We start from the raw sequence: 21,345 nt of genomic DNA, 5'->3' as shown, positions 1-21,345 counted from the left end.
AATTTTCATATATTTTTCCATATTTTTCATGGAGAGTTTTATTATCGTATTAGGGGAAGAATGTGAGTGTGCTTCGAATCAGCCTTATTGCCTTGCGTGAATATCTTGTGGTTCGCAGAACCCTATGAACTAATGTTATGTGTTTCTTGGGAGTATCACTTCTTAGATGCCGGAGTCCCAGTGCTTGGTCCACTGGACGGCCTCCAGGGTGCTCAAGTCCAGTTTCCAGATAGCTCCGTTCTGGTTCAGCTCGATAGCCTTGACGAAGTTCTCGGCGCAGGCCAATGAGGGCTGGGTGGGATGAGCCAGGAGCTTCTCGGCAACCTGGGGCTCAACATCCAGCCATGAGTTGAACTTGTGCACCAGGGTGGTGCGGGTGATGCCGGGGTTCACGGTGTAAGCGGTCACGCCGGTAATGGGGGCCAGTTTCTAAAGGTGTTATAAAACAAATTAGTTTTTTTTTTGAAAACTTTGCGTTTCCTCTGATGAACTTACCGCCAGGGAGCTGGTGAAGTTGACTACGGCGGCCTTGGTGCCGGAGTAGACGGGCACCTGGTAGATGGCATTGAAACCAGTGACGGATCCAATGTTGCAGATGATACCACCGGGACCACCCTTGCGCTTGTCCCAGAAGTCCAGAATGGCCGTCGTGGTGTTGACCAGGCCAGTGTAGTTGACGGCAATGGTGCGCTCGATCTGGTGATCGTCCAGGATACCAGCTCCGTTGATCAGGACATCGACGGTCTTCAGCTTGGCGAAGATGGTCTTCAGCAGCTTGGTGGTCTCGGCAATGGGCACGGTCACATCATAGGGGTAGAAGGTGACGGTCACCTTTGGATTGATTGCCTGCAGCTCGGCAATGGCAGCAGGGTTCTCAATGCGGTCGAGGATCACCAGGTTCTAGGATTGAATACACGAGATTAACCTCCATCCCTCCATGGAGCCTGAGGGCATCGCATAGTTACCTTCAGGTCGCGCTTGACCAGCTCCTTGCTGGTGTCCAGACCAATGCCTCCCAGGCCGGCAACGAAAATCACGTTCTTGTTGGTCAAAGTAAACGCCATGGTGACTTCTTTTTTGCTTTAGCAGGCTCTTTCGATCTGTTTCAATGGGAAGAGGGCTCCGTTAGTTGTTGGTTTCCAGTTCGTGTCGGCCCCGTATTTATAGGAAGATCCGTACCGCAGAAGCTTCGGTTACGTAGAGCTTTTCATTATCTACCGTTACGCGATCTCGGCTATGTACGCAGGCTGCTCAGCCGGCGACGGCAGCGCTGCCTAGTTTATGGTTTATTTTTATTTTTCCGCACACGCGGTTTGTTTTTGTTTGGGATTTTGTACCGGCAAAGCTTTTTCTATATTAGTATTCGGTTTGTATGTTTATAATTTATGCCCAACTATGCCTGATGCTTGGAAAATTACTGCTCGTCTGCACGCGCTCGCTTTTGAGATAGCTAACGAAGGCATGGCGCCGATTAACAGAGGCGGGTTATGTTAAAATTCCTATTTTTAGAAGTTAACTAACAGGTGATTTTTCAAGACGAATATTCGGCGCAGGCCTCCAAATTTTAATTAGATGCCAATTAATTGAGTTCACACTACTCGTGACACTTTAAATTAATTTTGATTGAATAAATTTGATTTTATGATTTTACAAAATTTATTCTCTGTTTAATACTGTCATTTTATTTCCGCACTTGCATAATAAATTAAATTAAACAAGAATTTCCTTCAATTGGTTGCCCTTTTGCTACTTACTTGATCAATTAAGTAAATTTGAAGAGATGCAAGTACTCGTTAGCCGGTCTGCTGAACTGCAACTGACAACTGCACTGAGACAATAATCGGCGACTTGGACCTTCGCAGCTCCTTAAATACTTTTCTGTCGTGGGGGCGAGTGCAGTCGACGTCGACGGCGGCAGCAGCAGCGGCGTAAAAATAATTTGTAATATGTAAAATGCAATAAAAATGCGCAAGCAAGTGATCTGCAAACAAATGACGGGTAAGGAGCCCAATAGAAAATGGAACACCAGAAAGTGCACTGAGAAAAAAGAATTAGTAAAACGATAAAACACAAAATTAATGAAAATATTCAAAAATATTCCACAAATGTTTATGCTTTTCTAGTAGCAACTTTTTAACCGATTTGAAAAAAAAAAACATTGGTTTCCTAACAATAATATAACATAAACATACATATTTGGCATATGGATTAAAATAAAATCATATTCTGGGTACCGTTATTTCTTGAGTAATTTTTTACAGTGTTGTACCCCGAGTCAGAATACTAAGAGCTTTGACCTTGTGAATGTCAAGCATAGCAAGGAGAAGTGTAGAAAGATCCGAGCTCGTGTTGTTGCTGCGGTCGCAATTGAACTTCGGCTTAATTTGCATACGTGTAATACTGTGACTGGGAGCCAGCGGGACTGGATGGTGATGGGGATGGCGATGGGGATGGCGATGGGAGCGGTGCCTGCTGGAGGCAGCGTAGAATCAATCTAGAAAAGTTGGAAAGCAAGCAAAACACGCCCCCTAAAAGCAGCTCATTAGCAATCTCACTTGTCCGCAACTGCGACCAAGCCCACTTTGTGGCCGAGCCAGAGTAGCGGTTTTAAATGCAGCTAGATTTAACCCATGCTCGCACATTAGATTAATACATATGTATATATTAATTAAACCGAAAATACTATAATGCTTCATTTTTAAATTTGTTTTCCAGCTTCGTAGTCTTTATATATTCGTAATTTATTTATTAAAAATATATGAGTATATGTGTTTAGCAAGAATTAAAAGTTTATATTTTTACTCACTTAATGGGAATTTTTTAAGCTGACCCACAGCGCCTTAAAAACTAATTGACTAGAAATCAATTTGGTTTCAAATATTTTTTTGAGCTAATTGTGAATATAGGGCGTTAAATGTGATGTGGGAGGAGGCTACTGCAATATCACATACATATGATGAGAAGGAAAGAGATAAGCATGAGGAAGAAATAAGCTTTCAATTTGCATAAAACTTAAACCTGTTTGTTGATATGTGTGTATGCACACAAGTTCTTTCACCTAATTGGAAACTATATTTGCTAAAATATATATATGTATACAGATATCGTGTCATATATGGCCCAGTTCTCTGGAAGCTTTAGAGACGCTTAAGAATTCATAAAACTTAATTTTATTTTTAATATATTCATATTAAGTATTTTTGATAATCTTTGGGGGTCGCATCGAGCGTTATCACTAATCCAAATATGGTCACTTGGGGAATGCATGATTGGAAATTTTCGGGCTCTGATTAAATTTTCAGCTCAACATTTTCCCAGAGTCAATAATAACTCATTTTCCAAATTGACCCACTAATCGAACGGGTTGCTCTCCTGCCTTGGCAACTGACCGCAAAGTAATATAAACAAAATCGTATGACTGTTCGCGCCTCCAGACGTTAATTTAATATGGTCTGGCCTAGTCTGGGGCTACAGTTTTTCTTATCAGCAGACGTGCCTAACATATTCTTACTGCTTGGGGCAAACGAAACCGTTGTTATTAGGTGCACTGATCAAAAATATTGGCATATTATGCATGCAAATATAAAGAATTAGTAAATAAGAAAATAAAATCAAATTTGTTTATCTTATTTTGTGCCTACGTCAAAGGAATTTATTTTTAGATTTATCTGTATTTTCTATAGTGGCAAAGCTTTTGGTGATAACATTTCCCAAATTAATGTTCTGTTTTGGTGATAATTTATATAAGTTAATAGTGTATTTAAAAGAAATACGCATTTAATTAAGTTAAAGCTTCTTAACTTGCAAGTGTATTTACTGTACGCTCCAATTATCTTTAACAATATTTGGGCTTGCCATATTTTTATCAGTGTACACTGTACAGTGGTCAGTGTGCTTATCGGCTTGGCCCCCAAGTCATGCCGCCGGTGACATTCAACCTCGGGGGGGTAATGACGCCAGCGGCGTACCTGCCAAAACCGATTTACACCAGCTCCCGCACCAACGCACGCCCATGTCCATAGGTACACGCTCGCCAGCATTGAGATGTCGTTTCCCGGGCTGATTAAGTCGCCGGCGGTGTCGGTGGCATTGTCTTCCCGCTGCGAGTGTGTCTGCCTAGTGAGACGAAACTGGGGCTTCTAAACATCGGGGTCTAAGCAGCTTACCTCTAGTATACTAGAGAATAATGTGAGGAGTGGAATAGCGGGAAAACGGGTGGTGAAAGGAAGGGTTTTCCAGGGGCCAGGGGGAACCCTTGCGCACGTTCCATTTATTTGGGGCGCGGCTTGCATTGCATCTCGATGCAAACATAATCTAATTTACTATTCCACTGCCTGACCCATTTGACCCATTTTCCAATCTCTCTCGACAGCGAAAAGGAGGAAATCAACCTGGTTTGACGTAATTGAGTGCAGAGAATCTTTCCCGCGATCTGATCAAGTTTCCTACACGCTTGACTTTGCTTTGGGAAACCGCAAAACGACTATCTCATCCTATAGCAATTATATATTTAATACAAAAGCAGTTTATTTTGTTTTTTATTCACCAAGTTATTGCAGATATTTGTTTATTTCCAAAAAAATATATTGTTACCTATCACTTCGTTAGTTCAAACTATCCATAGATTTGATTCCATATTTATGAATTCAATCGCAAAAGAAGAACTACAAAACCTATAAAGAACTAGACCATAAACTAAAAATTGGTGCTGAGTCTTGATTATTCGCGTGCGAGCTGCCTTCTTCTAGACCTTATAAATAATACGCTTGACACACCTCAGCACTCCACTCACACTCACTCCCTCTCACCTGACTGCATAGGTGGATGAGGAGAAATCAACTGCAGAAAGGTGCAACGTGCAACTAGCAACTTGCAGCGCAATGGGGCAACAGAATTCAACGTCATCTTCGCTGAAGGTTGAGCTTAATTTGCTTTGACTTTTAACAATTTGCATAAATATCAGACACACGTTGAGTCCTATGCCCTTGTGGCTGTTGCACGTTTGTTATGATTCTGGCAACCAACAATAACAATGAGAATCAGATCCAGATTCCGATTCAGATTCATATTCAGATACAGATACAGATACAGATCCACAGCGAATCAGTGCCAATGCAAAGGCGAAGGCGTTGGGGCTTGGTTGCCTTTCATGGGAATGACAACGCCGGAAAATTTATGAAAGAACGAATTATAAAGGAATTATGATTTCTGTCGGGGGCGTTGAACATTATTTACCTCCGATCTTGTCTTTCCTCACCATTTCTCGTCCCACCTTTCATATTGCAAATTGCAAGCGACAATGCAAATTTGTTTTAGAGTTGATTACTCTCATCGACCGATAGATACAGACTTAGACTTAGTGAAGATCAAATAATAGAAACTTGAAAATAGTTAGAGATATTTAAGATTTATAATAAAATTTGTCTTCTTTTTGAATTTTAGCGCTGGCAAAGAAGATGGTTTGTTCTCTATGACGATGGCGAGCTGACGTACTCGGTTGATGATTATGTAAGTAATTCATTTGAACGTATTTTATACCATTTCCATTTTTATTTGTAACGAATTTCTTAATTTGTAATTGATCATTCATAGGCATAATTGTGTTTTTCTGTTTTAAATACCGTCTCGTTGGTTCTCTAGTGATAACAAAAAATAAAATGATAATAAAACTTTCTGTTATGGGGTGGTCTGAAATTATAAGATAACAAAGCTCATAAAATATTATACAATCCCAAAAGAGCTTATAATTATTGTATTATAGCATTGCTGTACGTTATCGGTAGAACCAATAAGTGTGCTGGCAGTAAAAAACAACAATAAATGTACTTTTCCTTAACCAGCCGATTATTTATGAAGTAGAAGAATTAAAGTGGCTTCTTAATTGCCATCAGATTGATTTACTTTTACTTACTAAACAAATAATTCGATTTTATATATACTAGTTATTAAATTAAAAAATATATATTGTTACGCGATAGGCCGAGTTCATTTTATTACCGATTAATTAATTCTCCTAATTACTTATTAATTACATATCTTTCTTACAGCCCGAAACCATACCGCAGGCGTGCGTCGATATGACCAAAGTGCTGGAGGTCACCAGCGCCGTGGAGGTAACAGGTCACCCCAACTCCATCGCCATAACCGCTCCCGAGCGCGTGACCTTTGTGAAGGGCACCAGTTCAGAGGAGTCGCAGTGGTGGCTCAACATCCTGGCTGCCTTTCCCAAGTCGAAGGGTCGCCACAAGAGAAGCGCCACCCTGCCCGGTGGTCAGGTGGTGGGCAGTCTGCGCCAATCGAGCAACGGCGACCTGACACTGTCCACTAAGCTGGGCAATCGGCACAGCTCCTATCACAAGGACACCCTTACGTCTTCCCAGTCGGCAGGCAATCTGTTGAGCAGCCTTGATCTGGGTCCCAGCTCCACGAAGACCGCTGGTTCGCCTCTGACCACCACGCAATCAGCTCTCGCCGATGATGAGGAGGACGACGGAGTGGAAACGGGCGAGGATGTCGACGAGGACGAGGAGGATGAGACGGCGGTGCCCAGAAAGTCAAAGACTGTCAGCATGGGGGGCCAGGACGAGAACAATCGTAATGCCGGCAACGAGATCACAAATCGGGGTAAGTAAAATATCTGATATGATGCTAATGAAACTAACTTTATGTTGGGAAATCTAAAAAGCTGATCAAATAATTTATAACTTAGCGGAAACACAAACCTTATAATTGCAAAAAGCTCTTAGCAAGTATTTATTTAAAAATCTATAACTAAACTTTTCTTTTAAAGAAATCTTAACTGAATCTCGTGTTAGAATAATGTTATAAAATTGGATCTATCAATAATAACCTTCATCAAGTTGTGGTAATAACTCAAGCAATTTAACAGTCAACTGAATAATAAGTGGTTGTAGGGCCAAAATGGCATTTATCTTTACGCAATATAGTTGATGAATCTGACTTTTACTTTTTAATGAAAATGGCTGGCAAGCTTAGTTATCTTTTGCTCTGTATTTTGAACCCTTTTCGCGAATTGTGTTCCGCTTGCCCTTTCGTGGATGTGGAAGCGGTGGGTTCGGTTGAGCTCGTATCGGCTGCTATAATTTTTATGATCATTTATGGCTTGCAGCAATCAAAATTATCAACCTGGGCCCAGACGGACAGCGAGTCCGAGAGACTCCGCTGAGGGATTGCAGGAATATTCTATATTCGGGGCAAGGAAGCGACTGAGGAAGATGGCGATGGGGGGCAGTGCGTGCAGCTAGTTAAAGCCGCAGCCACGAAATTAACCTTGAATTCACACACAAAGACAGGGACAATCGTGAAGCAGGGCTGGCTGGCTGGAGAGGAATCCTCGCCACTACTTAAGATCGTATAATGGTAGGCTTCATAAATTTTCTTTAGATCCCAGCCAGACTCTCTAGAGTGGAGTTGGTCCGTTGTGAGGATCGGTTGGTTGGTGGGTCGGTAATTGCAGTTACTGTGAATGTTCTCACATACATTGCTGCAGGATACTTGTTCATGGAAAAATGATATTCACGCTTAAATTATAGAGTGTCTGCCCTCAGATCCGTTGTTGTGCCATCACGGATGGATCCAAAGAGGGTGGTGGTGGTGGTGTTGGTTGTGGACTGGACCAACTCCCCTCCTTGGCTGCAAATTCAAGGCTCAGCATCCACATCAAATGGCATTATTCCGTTGATAAATCGCCAGTTAAAGACGTGAACCAGTTCGAATTGCAAAGCCCACGAAATGGAAAGCGAAAATATACCAAGCATCTCCAGTGGCTCAAGGGTTAATAACTTTTTGTAATTTAAACAAAATATCGAAGTAACGAAACATTGAAGAAGCTTAGGAATATGAAACAATTGCAACTCAACATCTCTCTAGGCTTCCGACTATTCATTTCATTTACCCACACAATCCGTAATAATAATAATAGATCTGGAGAATGCATTTCATTATTGCACTTACCTGCGGAAAGTACCGCTTCTGGGTACATTCTAATGGTCAGTTTTCACACTCACATTTGCCACCTTTTTCGATTAGCGATGCACCGTTGGCTAGTAATGGGTCTGGAGGTCCGGCGAGGCCGAGATCAGTTACCAGGTAGGACTCTAGGGCATTTCGCTCACTCGCTTCGTGGAGCTTGGGTGCTGACATAGACTAATTACATTCCATCAATAAGCAAAATTGTGCGGCAAATGAGGCAATTCATTGGACGACGGTTGGCTGGGCGAGCACTTTCTGAATGGGTGTTAGGATGCAGGATGGAGGATGAAAAAAGCTCTTAAAATGCACAACGACAAAGATTATAAACTGTCTACACCTAATAGCCGTCGGCAGGCCAATGTCAGGCCGGGGCCAGTTGAAATATTTTCCAAGTCAGCGCTACATGATAGCCCCTCTGGACATGAGTGCACCACCATGTGGCTTCTCTAGCCAAGTCTCTAGCTGCTTTATGTGTCTTTCTGTAGGGACTTGTAATGGGCAAAGTTTCACGGCAAAGTGAATAATTACAGTGCAAATAAATCTCGGGCTGTGGTGTGGAAAAGCCTCGCTTTGTGGATTAGTTTAGAAATTTCAGCAGACTCGCGGTAGAGGTGACGAAATGCAGCTACACAGCTAACCGGCGATTAAACGCCCCAAAAAATACTGAACCCAGGCCAACAATCAAATCTTCAACCTAGGGCCCATTACAACCGAACAAGTTTCCGAAGAAGTTTGCGTTTCACAAGAATTAAGTGCAAGATTGTATTACAATGACAAATTGTAAGAGACCGAAGGAAGTGCAGAAGTAACTACTTATGATTGCAACAAAGTAGCTGCGCATTCCATTAATCTGATGCACTGAAAGAATGCCTATTAAAGTAAACAAAGATTCATGTCTTGCATAATTTGTCTTTCCATTACTTTAAAGGTTGTTTCTGAAACTTTTCTCAGTGTGCTTCTGACATAGAACTTGCATTTGAACTATCTGCCGAGCTATGTTATCGGTGGCTAACCTTCATACTATATCAATCGCTAATTACAGCCCTTTGCAACTTTGTAAAAAGAGTGGAAGGATGCCGGGAGAGGAGAGATAGAGAGAGAGTTCCATTAGTTCTACCGCGAATTCATTATCTTTCTATTGAGCAGCCCCATTATGAGCCACACAGAAAAAGCATGTTAACAAACGTGGTTAGGATGCGGACGGACCCAGCTCCCATTGAGGCCGGACAACTTCTGTGCAAATGCAAAATGACAGCACTGGATGGGCCAGGAGGCGTCTCGGCAGCTAACGATGCAGGTTGTGCGATTTACGAGACTGCTGAGCTCCAGAACTGGGAGACTTTGGAACTCGAAAGGAGAACCACCGGCAGTCCGGCAGTAGAAGCCACCATCACCTATAACCAATCAATATTCATAAGTGTAACGACTCGAAAGCAAAATTTATGCAACAAGCTGGGGTCCGGTCTGGCAGGGTTTTATTTTGTTGTTTTTCCACAGGGAGCAGCGGGCTGCACGGCCAGTTAGAAATTTTTCAAAGTCATCGTGTGAGGGGGCCCTCGGGCGGAAGGGCTGGGTTCCGACGGGCGGGAGCGAGATTCCAATCCAAAGGCAATTTTCGCTTTCGTTCGCCCAAAAGGCAGAGCCGGGCAGGTAAATCAACTTGCAATTTGATTATTTATTACGTCTGAGGCGGGAGCTTCGTTGGCAAGTGAGGTGAATAGACGGGAATCGGGGATTTCGGGGAGTTCAGGAGTTATTTGCAGGAAGCCCCGTGCATGATTGAGTGGGTTGTCCTGAGTGCGCTTAATTGTGGCCATAATTAATCAAATGCTGTTAATTAAAGAAATGAATAAAGAGTCGCCACCAGAGACAATTCCGAAAATCTCAAACCCTCACCCGATCCACCCCGTTTATATGGTCGCATCGCCTGGGTTCCTCAACTGCCAGGAACCATAATTATAGGGCTTTGTGCATCAACAGCGGCATCAAGCCACTAGCCAGCCCATGTATCTGCGAACACTGTTTTTATCAACTTAATTACACTTAGCACCTTACGCGCCTTCATTTCGTTCGCCCCACTGAAGTCTGTGTTCTCAGATTTGATCTTGAACTTGAAAGCGCGTAGTAAAAGCCACAATAAATATTAAATGGTGCAAAACACATCAAGGGCAGGCCACAAAAGCGAAACAAAGAGCCACAGATAATAAAGCAGCAAGTGGGGATGGTTTTATGGCCAGTTCGGCGGGGAATCAAGAAACGAATGAAGGATGACCTGTAAGCCGGCAGAGAGGTTCTCGTTGGTACTTCTTAAAGCTAAGAAAAATATTTTAACTTTCGTTACTCCCCAGGGGTCCGTCAATAAACTTTATAGTTCCGAGTGTGTTCTTAAGATTGTAAATTTGATTTATTGCAAACTAATTGTTCAATTGTTCAAATCTGTTCTTTGATATGGTTTTAGGCTTAATAGAACAGCATTGAATGTTTGAAACATGGGTCAACTTAATATTAGACGTACATTAAGATCTTGAACTTGATTCGTTCTTATATGCCCCAGAATCCCTGAAAGCAGAGTAGTGAGCATAACAAACCGCATTTTAAAGGCTAAAGTACTATTGTCCTTCCCTTCGGATATGTGTAATATCATAAGCATTATAAATTCCATTGCTGACATAGTCCCGGCCCCAAACCCTAATCGACGTAGAGTCGCCAGGGCCACTTTGGTCAGGCTTTTGCTTTAGCGCGATGGGCCGACAAGTCGACCAATTAAAGGCATACCCCATGCCCATCGTCATCGCCATCGCCATTACTCCGTAACCCGTAACCTCCCCTTGGCGCTGTTAGCACAGTAACCTTGAACCTGCTCGGTGAGTCAGTCAGTCAGTGGCCAGCTCTGTTTCTGTCAGAGCTTTGAGCTGGATCCCCAGTAACCATACCCATTCCGAGCACGGGGCTGGTGCCTTGGCTTTGGCATTCGTATCTGAAGCTGGAGTTCAGAGGCTGCTGGTCCACCTCCTTTCGCTTTTCGCAACAGCTCAATAATCAAGATAAACGCCGCTGGAGCAGCCGAAAAGCGACCAACCTGTTCGACTGACCGAATTGATGCGCATCCAGAGCGCTGTGTGTTCGAGGTTCGGGTTCAGTCAGTCCAGTCATCTCGGACGCTCGACTTTATGGCCAGTCGGAAATTTGTATCATAATCATAATAAACCTAAATGTGGCGGCTGGCTGGAACAGGTCTAAATATATATTTTGTAATCACATATTTTATGGGACAACTCGGTGCTTGCCGCCTCTCGTTCGTCTGGTTCGTACTTGATGGCTCGTCCTCCTCGACTTGTTTGGGTGTTAATAAAATTATGGCACTCTGCAGCGCTCTCGGGATCTCTTTCAGGGCTTTCTGGCCGGGCTTATCGCGATCCCTCGGATCCCCTTACAATACACCGTGTGCCCGTTTTAATAATTTTATTATATTTGCCCGCACATAACTTGGCTCTCTCGCCGCGTTTTACGGCCCTATGCTGGACATAAATATTGTTAGGGGTGGAGTGTGGCTCCGAATCCTCGGTCCTCAATCCTCAATCCACCGTCCACACGATCCTGTGTCTAAGTTAATTTCAGTCAATGGCATTGATATGGTTTGCTTAGCCAAGAGAGATACCGGTCAGCCAGCCAAATGAAATTACCAACATGCTCATATTTCAAAGTATTTAATGAAGACGCTGAGCCAATTATGAGAAAAGAATGCGTAGATTGCTGGTTGAGCTTTGTTTTTGGCTAAGGCCGATGTGCAATTTATGATCCTTGATCACCGACATGCTTGTGTGCTTATAATTGCCTGGTTATCTTTTTTAACGATCTTTCCTTTATTCTTTGATGGTGGTTAATGGTGATTTTGGTTCATTGAATTAATAATACTAAATAGTCTTTGTTTTGATCTTCGGTGAAAAAGCTAAGCTAAATACAATTTGACTTGCTCCTTAATTGAATTTTATCATTTTTTCAGTTTCCCAGCCCACGACATGCTTGCTGATCGAGGATATTCGACGCGATGAAAAGACGATCAAGGACATTGCCAACACCATAACGAATCTGAGTCAGCAGCAGAACAAACGCTGGTCCACGGCGGTGAACAATGCCTTGAACAACCAGCATCATTTCGCCCATCACAGCCAGTACCAAGTGACATCTAGGGATGAGACGGACTTCCAGATGTCCTCCAACAGCAGCAGTACCAAATCCCAAAATCCAGCCAGCGAGCGACCCAAATCTTTGCCCCTGGCATCTAACTCCACGCCTGCGATTGTTTCCGCCATAGTCAAGAAGATACCCACGGTTATGGAGCAGGGTGACAAGACAAAATCCACTGCCAGGCTGCAATTGCACCTAAAGTCACCGAAACATTACCAGCACGAGAGGGGCGATCCCGATGGCGGATGCAATCTGGACGAGCTGTGTGTTAACTACATGGCCAAAACGGATGAGCTGCGATCGGTGGGTAAGGCGAACAGTAAGTCATCCTCTGGTCAAGGTAAGCCTTCGGTTAAGGAGGAATCGCTAAATGCCAAGAAGGGTTGGCTCATGAAGCAGGACAATCGGACGGGTGAGTGGTCCAAGCACTGGTTCACCTTGAGCGGTGCAGCGCTTTTCTACTATAGAGATCCCCTGTGTGAGGAACGAGGTGTCCTCGACGGCGTCCTGGATGTTAATAGTCTAACCAGCGTTATACCCGAACCTGCGGCAAGCAAGCAGCACGCTTTTCAGCTGACTACTTGGGACAAACAGCGCTTGGTTTTGGCCAGCTTGTCGCCCAGTTCGCGAAATAGCTGGCTAGCCGTCCTGAGAAGTGCTGCCGGATTGCCCCAACTAGACACACCTCCCAAGCAGACAGATATAGAGCAGGACTTTATCAAGGCTCAACTGCAACAGCCATCGTCGAGTCCTGTCACTCCAGGCACCCCAGCAGGTCCACATTTCTCCTCGGATGAGGAGTACAGGACGGCTTCGGAAGGCGGCAGGCGGGATAGTCTGGACTGGGGATCACCATTGTCACCTTCACCACCTGTTTTGAGAAGTTGCCTGCGAAATCGGAGCTTGGCCAGCTTGCACAAAAGGAGTCGCAGTTCGCCACCAAGTTCACGGCGCAGTACGGTAGACAGTGTGGCCAGTGATGAATTGCCCCTATTGGTAGTTCCCGAGGAAATGCAGCCAACTGAGAGCAGGGAACTCAAGCAACAATGTGAGACCTTGCGGGCAGAGGCTTCACTGCGGGAGGCCCGCATGTCGGAGCTACTGGCCACCCTCCAAAGAACCGAACAGCAGTTGACTGCGCGTCTGCAGGAGCAGCAACAGCAGTTGAATAGCGAACTTACCCAGGCCAAACAGAGTGCCTCCGATCTGATGCACAATCTGGGACTGCAGCTCACCGAGAGTCAGTGCCAAATCAAGCAGTTGGAGGACCGTCTGGCGCAGGGAATCGAGGAGAACGAAGGACTATACAAGCGTTTGAGAGAGTTACAGGCTCAGGATCATAGTGGTGGTGCCGCTCTCAGCAACCTGCAGCGTCACAAAATTAAACGCATGGACTCACTGAGCGATCTAACCACCATCAGCGACATTGATCCCTACTGCCTACAACGCGATTCCCTGGCCGAGGAGTACAATGAGCTGAGATCCCGCTTCGAGAAGGCCGTTAACGAAATTCGAGCCATGAAGCGGGAACTGAAGCAGTCGCAAAATCAATACGATGCCTTGGAGCTGGCACAAGCTGCTCTGCAGCAGAAGTTGGAGAGGCGGCAGCACGAGGATGGAGCTCAACTGCAGCTGATGGCAGCCCGTATTCAGGATCTGACCCTGAAGTACAGCAGCTCGGAGCGTCAGGTGCGGGCTCTTAAGCAGAAATTGGCCAAATCCGAGAGGAGACGTTCGTTGTCCTTGAAGGGAAAAGAGCAACTGGAACTGAAACTAAGCGAGTTGCAAAGGGAAACGGTGGAGAGAAAGGAGGGCACGCCACCCGAATCCTCCAGCAGCGAATCCAGTAGCCAGTCACCACTGAATGCCCACCTGTTGCAGCGATTGCACAGCCTGGAGCACGTGCTCCTCGGCAGTAAGGAGCGTCTGGAGCAGAGTCTCACCCAATTGCAGCAAATTCGCGCCGGCCAAAGGACCCGTCGCTCCGTTTCGCCCATGAACGATCGCAAGGATGGCCTACGCCAGCTGGAACGAGCTCTGGCCGAAACCTGTGTGATGGTCAGTGAGCAGATGGAGCTGACTTGCTTGCAGGATTCCTGTCACAAGTGTTGCGATCTGCGTCAGCGTGTAGAAAAGCTATCCGCCCTGCAGCAGCAAACCGAAACGGATTTGCAAAGGAGTGAGCAGCTGCTGGAGCAGCGGGAGACTGACCTGGCCCAAGCACTAGAAAAGTGCGCCAGCCAGGAACAGGAGCAGGAGCTGCTCCTGCAGCAGCGTCAGGAGCTGAGCGAGGAATTGGGAAGGCAGCAGGAGCGTTGTCGGCGACTGGAAAAGCGACTGGAGCTCCTCGAGCGGGAACATGGCAAGCAACTGGAGTGCCTGAGGGAGGTCTACCACACCGAACATGCCAACGCAGCCGATGAGCAGAGCTTCCGTAAGCGGTACCAAACTGAGATCGAACAGCTGAGGGTGAGTTCAATCACAGCAATCCCACTGTACTCTAAAAGATCATTATATATGTATTATATATATATTATTATTATTATAGTATAGTTTAAATAAATAAAATTTAAATCCGTTTTAATATCTAAATTTTATACTTTACAATTCAGACACTCTGCGAGAAGGGATTGAGTGCCATGGAAACTTCGCATAAGCGGCTTACTTTGGATCTTGAGCAGAAGCACAAGATGGAGATTGAGCGCCTGCTGGCCGAGAAGGAAACTGCCCTGGCCGAGGAAACTCAGGTACAGCTCATAGCCCACCAATCCACCTTTATTGGATTCTTAACTTCTTTGGATTTATTTACTACATTTACAGGCCACTTTGGCTGCTCTGGACGCGATGAGAAAAGCACACCAGAGTGAAGTTCAGCGGGAGGTGGCTCGATTTAAGCAGGAGTTCCTGCGACAGGTCCAAAGAGGCGAACAAATGCGAGGGGATGGCGCCAAACTGAAAGAGTAAGTATAGAATGAATATTTTGTAGAAGAAGACCTAAAACACATGTATCCAAATATCAAATCCTTGAGCAAAATTCGATTAAAACTAAAACGAACATTAATTACTTTTAAGGGAGGATCTCGGAGAGCTGCGAATGGAAATTCTCGCTTTTTCCGAAAAGTATTCCATCAAGTGTGTGGAGAATGCGGCCTTGGAGGAAAAACTGCATATGGCCAACAGCAAGCTGAGACATTTCCAGCAGATGCAGCAACTGGAGCTGAGGTACGGTAATTTATATTCAATTGGACAGCCTTACATTAATAACATCTTGCAGAAACAAACAATTTCGTGCTCACTTGGCCTCCGATGATCCATCAAATGATGTTCACTTCGTGCAGGGCCTCACCTCCGACGCTCGAGAAGATGCTGATTGTGAAGACAGCGAGGTAAGAAACTGTAGTGATATCACTTAGAACCCCTTAATTAACTCTAGATCAATTAGTATAACTTGTGACTAACACTAATCACTACAACAGCAGACAACAACTAATCCACTTTGTTACCATCTTCCACTATCCCAAAAAAATAAATACAAAATACAAAAACACAACACAAACAACACACCACAACTACAACCAACCACCCAAGCCTGCACCTCAAATATTGGGTGCCACAGCAACAAGAACCCCTGCCGCAACCACAACTACAACCACAGCAGCAACCACATCAGCGGCCCCGAGCGACACTGAGTCCAATCCCGATTCCGATAGAGAAACCGCCGATTCATCGCGGGCGCCACCCGAGAAAATGGAGCAAAGTCTCTTCGTGATACCCTCCCATATGCTAAACAGTTCCCTCGTGCCAGCCGCAAACGCTTCTGATCAGAGTCAGAGATCGCAACTCTATCGAGATCTCGATGGGCCCGAGGATGGTTACGAGCCATGCTACAGGCCCTTCGATATATTTGCCATCTATCAGAATCGTTTGAGCTACCAAGGTAAACGCAAAAACGCCATTCTCGATCCACTCTATTCCCTCCTGGGGCAGCGCACTCTTCTCTCTACACTCTATACACGTAATCGTTATCATCACGGCTGTCTCTGCTTTTGTCTTCTGTCTATCCGTAAATCTCTCCAGATCCTTTCCCAGTGCTCCTGTCGTTATAATCACACATTTGTATATCTGTCTTCCTGTAAAAGTCCAAAATATAACTAATTGTAGATACATTTCCTCTTTTTGGGACTCTTTGCAGGTCTGAAGGGCAGTTCCACGTTTGGCAAGAGTTTAAGGAAATCCGCTGCACAGACATCACCAGCATCATCAGAAATAACAACAACAACAGCACGAACAATCGATCCAAAAAAGCCCAGTCACAAGCAAATGTTTAAAACGGCTGCCGTCATTAACATTCAGCAACAGGTAGCCCAGGAAGAAAAAGCACAATGAACAAATCGAACAAATAATATCGAAAATGAAATGCAATAACCAAGAGCAAGAAAACAACAAACAGAACCAGTGGAACAACCAAAGAATAATTAGTGCTAATAATAACTAAATAATTATAATTATTTAAAATATATTAATTAAAACAAGCAACCAAATGCAAGACAAAATCGAACGGCACAGCATCCATGATGTATGTACATAAAACGAATAACATTACTCTAACAGAGCGCAAAACTGGTTGAAGATCATAACTAAGATGATGATGATGATGTTGGTGATGTAGCAGTCAAGTGAAATATATACACACATATATGAGGAGCTTCAGATTTCGAATGGAGTTTAGCTAACAACGACTGTTCACCCCCTTCCAATGCAAAAAGTGGAAGGGACGTCGAGCAATGGAAAACTAACCCCCACAAATGTAACAACAGCAGCATCCACTGCGTCATCAACAGCAACAAAACCACAACAATTTTGGGCCAAATTTATGTATTTATCATCTATTCTATCTTTGTATTTGTATGTTATTCTACTGTACGTTTATCCAATTCTCTATGTCCACAAAATGTGTCATTTATTTATGTTTATGTAGTTCATAGGTCTACTTTCAAGCGAGCAACAAGTATTCAAGCTTAGTTGCTTCTTTTTTCGTTTGTATTAAATAAATTGAAATTGTTTTCAGCTTACATACATGTAAATGCATTATACATAAAGAAAATACAAACAATATATCGTCTAATTTTATTTTTGTTTTGTTAACCATTGGTATTAATCAATATATTTTACCTTAATTAAAGCAATTTTAATCTTACTAAATAAGCGGGGCAAAACAACAAATGTTAATATTATTTACCCATAAGTCGTTATTTGTGCAACAAAAATAAAAACTATAAGCAAAGTTTATAATTTGAAGCAAAAAACTCTTTTCTCTTGGGCTCGTCCGGGATTTGAACCCGGGACCTCCCGCACCCTAAGCGGAAATCATACCCCTAGACCAACGAGCCAGTTGTCACACGTTGGTCAAAAAGCTTATTCATATCACAACACGAAAAGAGCAGGTTTTTTTAATGGTCAACAGAAAGCTCCAGCCTTGAAAGTAGCAATGAAACTAGTTTTTATGCATTTTGAAAATATTTTTATGGAAATTGTGAGCAAGACCAACTGTTACTGTGCAAAATTGGTGTGATTATGTGAGCCGCGACGATCACTTGGCTCGTTGGTCTAGGGGTATGATTTCCGCTTAGGGTGCGGGAGGTCCCGGGTTCAAATCCCGGACGAGCCCAAGATGGTTATTTTTTTTTCCCAACGGTGATCTTTTACTCACATATGCATACATTCGTATAGTGAGCTTAAAAGATAATAAATAGCAAAAAGGATGATAGCAAAAACATTTAAAGCCCTTCGATAGTTTTTAATTATAAAAGCTTAACATTGTGCACATGCAGATAATATGATGTGTATACATACATGTATGTAATTCTAACTGTTCGCTTAAGTGCTCTGATAATAAATATTTCGTAATCAAACTTCAAGGATTGTTTTTTGTATTTGTGTATATGAATCCGTTTTTGAGATTGCCAGAGATGAATTTTAATCTTGCTGTTTCTTCTTTTTCTTCTTACATCCTCTATAATTATACTAGCAATTGTTAAAGGAAATAAAAAATAAACACAATAAAAAAACTACTTCTTCTTGGGCTCGTCCGGGATTTGAACCCGGGACCTCCCGCACCCTAAGCGGAAATCATACCCCTAGACCAACGAGCCAGTTGTTCAATGCGCGCTTTAAATCCGTTTTGTTATGGCGGGCACTCCATATGCAAGTGCGAAGAGAGCTTTGGCGCTGTCTAAATCTGGCATAAGCTTTCCAGGAAAACTGAAGACGCCGGCAAAAAACGAAAGGGCAACGAGAACTCGACTCATTACATGCCATTTCGAGTAATTCCAGCTGCAGCCAGCAAAAACAGTAACTACTGAATAAATAAGTGTGTTCAGACATCGATGGTTCCATGCAGTCTGCCGCATCCAAATGGATTTCAGAAAACTCAGAAAGAAAATCAACTGGCCAAGAGCGTAGTCAGGATTTTCATCCGGAGGGGAAAGGCGCATTTCAAAGAGCACACTTCACAGACAATACTTACAGTCGGGAGACCTTTATAAACCGACTACGCCCATGGTCAATCGTTGGAAGACAGAAGTCCCATTCCATAAACGTCGGATAACGTTCCCTTGGGACGTGCAACTTGAGATGGACTAAAAAACCCTTTGGTCAGTTTAAAATGCAGAATGCATTTGCTGTTATGGAGTTTTTCGCGAGAACTCTGGAAAATCTGCTATGGACACTTGGATTGTGTTTTCCTTGTGGATCGATTGCCTTTTTTGGCAGCAGAGCGATTGTGACGTCACTTTAAATGAGTCGCAATTGATTTGAACTTTTGGCAATTGGAATGACTATTGAAATTGCGCGATTCATTCCCCCGTTCGCCATTAATTCGCATAATTGTTTTAGCTACTTGGGAAGCAAATCGACAAAATGTTGACGTTGAAAAAAACTAGAAAAGCAAGCCAATTCAAGCCAAAGGTAAAACAAAACGTGTAGAAATTAGTGAAAATTACAGGCCGCTGTTTGCCTTTGCAATCACGATTTTCACTTCATTGGCAAGCCATCGATACAATTCGTTTGGGTTGCCCCCTCACTCTGACCGGCTTTTCATTGAGTCTGGCCCTGACCCTTGTGGGGACACTCGGGAAAGCAAATAATCCCGAGTGGCGCTTTTCTTTCAACTTGGAAACCCGGCTAACTATGCATTTATTTGATTATCTCCTCAGCTGCCGTCGCGTGGATTGCCGACTGACGTGACGGAATCGAAATTACTTAATTCAAGCGATTGGCAGGCCGACTTCAGTGGCATCGAATCTTAAGCGGGGTTAAGCGCAGGCAGGTGATTCCATCGCTGGTCATTGAACCCTGTTTTGGCCAGTTTTAGAAAGATTTGCCAAGGGTATTTAGTGTTTTGCCTACGAATATGTAAAAGTAGCTTGCCCAGAATTTGGGTCACCTATGAGCAGCGATCTGATCATTGGCAACCATAACAAGTCCCACGTAATGACCATGATCGGGTGGAAGTCGTCCGCCTCTTCCCAACGCAATTCCCGATCGCGCCCCGGCCCCAGCCCATCCCATCCAATCATCCCCCAATTGGGGCCTCCATTTCCACCCAATACCAGGCCGCTGGCCAAAGTCGTCATTACCATGTTGCACACCTGCAATTACCATCTAGTTGTCCATGCAATTTTCCAGCTTGAGATTGAGAAAAGTCTTCGCATATGTATATAATGCAGGTACGAGCTCTGATTAGCCTGTGATACGCAACTGGAAACAAGAACATGGCCGTGAAACCAGTAATGTATCTAGAAGGAATCCTGAATTTACTTATTAAACTCATATATTCATTCTTAAAATAAAAATTTATGTAGACTTCCTGCAAACGTATGATGGGGACTTAGTACTTGTTTTGTAATAATAATTATAAATGTAAATGAAGCAACTGAAATACTTTTCTCGGTTGGTTATCATTTTCATTAATCCAGTTAATAAACCACAATTTTAGACGGCGAAAAATGACTTCTTTATGCCCCTCGACTAATTACACCCGGGCAGTAAACTTTTATGATACACCATAAAAGATACGATACTAAATCGTTGGCCAACTTCAAAGGATTTCGCTTGGCTCTTTCACTTCGATCGTTCTTAACAAGCGCCAAAAACAAAATCACCGCAAATTAGAACAAACCCATCACGATCGATTACATTAAATAATGCTACGCCTGGGCCCATGTGCAACTTTTTGTTTCTTATTGTGGCTTATTGTGCCGCAACTGATTCTAACAAACTGCGACAACATCAAAGGCCCAGCCACGACCCAATTGGCCTTCTTCTCACAGGGCAGGGGTATTGCTTCCCCGTCCCAGATATCTTCAGCTCCAGCTCCAACTCCAACTCTGACTTCATTGAGGCATAACGTCTGCCTCGGATTCTTTTCGGCCTGTTATAACGGCCACGAAATCGCGCGCCCCAAAACAATGCCGCAACAACAAAATCAGCAGCAGCAGCCGCAGTAACATCTGCAACTTGCAACAGCAACATCAGCGACTTGCAACAGTGGCAGAAACGGTAGCTGGCGTTGATATTGGTGAAAAGGGAAAATTGTTTCGTTTCGTTTTCGCTCTGCTTGCTGCTTGGACTCTCGGGGGATATTATGTTTGGTTGCTGTTAACATAAATTTATACTGCCTTTAAACTAATTGACGATGACAACTTCTGTGCCGCCGAAGCGGCAGCAGCAGCAGTGGCAGCAGAACAGCAAAAATCCGAGTCCAAAAGGCTGCTGGCATACTTTTCTAGCCATCCCTGTTGCGGATTTTCTTTGGGATCGCATTGTGGGCTGGTCGGCGATTTACGAGTGCCGCGATCTTGAAATGCCTCCACGAGCATTCACCAAATGTGTGTGGCAGTGCCACATTTTATTCAATAACTGAGCTAATTGGATGCCAAGCGAAAACTTAAGAGAATTCAAGTTCAAAGTTTTGAAATTTTATTTATATTTAATTGCGGAAAATAATATTTTAAAATTTTATTGTTTCCTTTAGAGAACCATATTTATTAAAAGATTCCATTCGACTAATAACTTTTTCATATTGAATTTGAAAAAAAGTATATATATTTTAGAGCCACTGATTTATTGAATTCACTTCGGACTGCGCGAGGCTTATTTAACTTG

The 21,345-nt window shown here is 43.6% G+C and overlaps 2 protein-coding genes and 3 non-coding genes across 6 annotated transcripts in view; 2 read left to right on the top strand and 3 right to left on the bottom strand.

The window, feature by feature from the left end:
- Positions 1 to 16,721, top strand: part of LOC117135139 (protein outspread) — a 78,900-nt gene extending 62,179 nt beyond the window's left edge. Inside the window, exons 3-11 of one of the 2 annotated variants that reach the window (XM_033295195.1) lie at positions 5,443 to 5,508; positions 6,048 to 6,624; positions 11,996 to 14,649; positions 14,793 to 14,927; positions 15,001 to 15,140; positions 15,253 to 15,402; positions 15,455 to 15,566; positions 15,769 to 16,117; positions 16,373 to 16,721. In XM_033295195.1, the coding sequence (XP_033151086.1) occupies positions 5,443 to 5,508; positions 6,048 to 6,624; positions 11,996 to 14,649; positions 14,793 to 14,927; positions 15,001 to 15,140; positions 15,253 to 15,402; positions 15,455 to 15,566; positions 15,769 to 16,117; positions 16,373 to 16,566 (4,377 nt within the window). In that variant the 3' untranslated portion in view covers positions 16,567 to 16,721. The remainder of the gene's footprint in view (positions 1 to 5,442; positions 5,509 to 6,047; positions 6,625 to 11,995; positions 14,650 to 14,792; positions 14,928 to 15,000; positions 15,141 to 15,252; positions 15,403 to 15,454; positions 15,567 to 15,768; positions 16,118 to 16,372) is intronic. The other variant, XM_033295196.1, reaches the window with a different exon arrangement.
- Positions 21 to 1,848, bottom strand: LOC117135141 (alcohol dehydrogenase). Its single transcript, XM_033295199.1, has 4 exons — positions 1,755 to 1,848; positions 966 to 1,100; positions 496 to 900; positions 21 to 429 (listed from the first exon to the last, which is right to left on the bottom strand). The coding sequence occupies exons 2-4, from the start codon at positions 1,062 to 1,064 to the stop codon at positions 163 to 165; spliced, it is 771 nt and encodes a 256-aa protein (XP_033151090.1). The 5' UTR covers positions 1,065 to 1,100; positions 1,755 to 1,848; the 3' UTR covers positions 21 to 162.
- Positions 16,722 to 17,498: 777 nt separating the features above from the next.
- Trnap-agg lies at positions 17,499 to 17,570 on the bottom strand. The gene has a single exon. It is a non-coding gene; the product is annotated as a tRNA-Pro (tRNA).
- A 206-nt stretch (positions 17,571 to 17,776) lies between these two features.
- On the top strand, positions 17,777 to 17,848 carry Trnap-agg. Its single transcript has one exon. It is a non-coding gene; the product is annotated as a tRNA-Pro (tRNA).
- A 412-nt stretch (positions 17,849 to 18,260) lies between these two features.
- Trnap-agg lies at positions 18,261 to 18,332 on the bottom strand. Its single transcript has one exon. It is a non-coding gene; the product is annotated as a tRNA-Pro (tRNA).
- Positions 18,333 to 21,345: the final 3,013 nt, after the last annotated feature.

The sequence above is a fragment of the Drosophila mauritiana genome, chromosome 2L (genome assembly GCF_004382145.1).
Source record: "Drosophila mauritiana strain mau12 chromosome 2L, ASM438214v1, whole genome shotgun sequence".
In the NCBI taxonomy this organism is placed as follows: domain Eukaryota; kingdom Metazoa; phylum Arthropoda; class Insecta; order Diptera; family Drosophilidae; genus Drosophila; species Drosophila mauritiana.
Note: the sequence above shows the minus strand (reverse complement) of the source record. Positions and strands in the feature narration are given on the sequence as shown.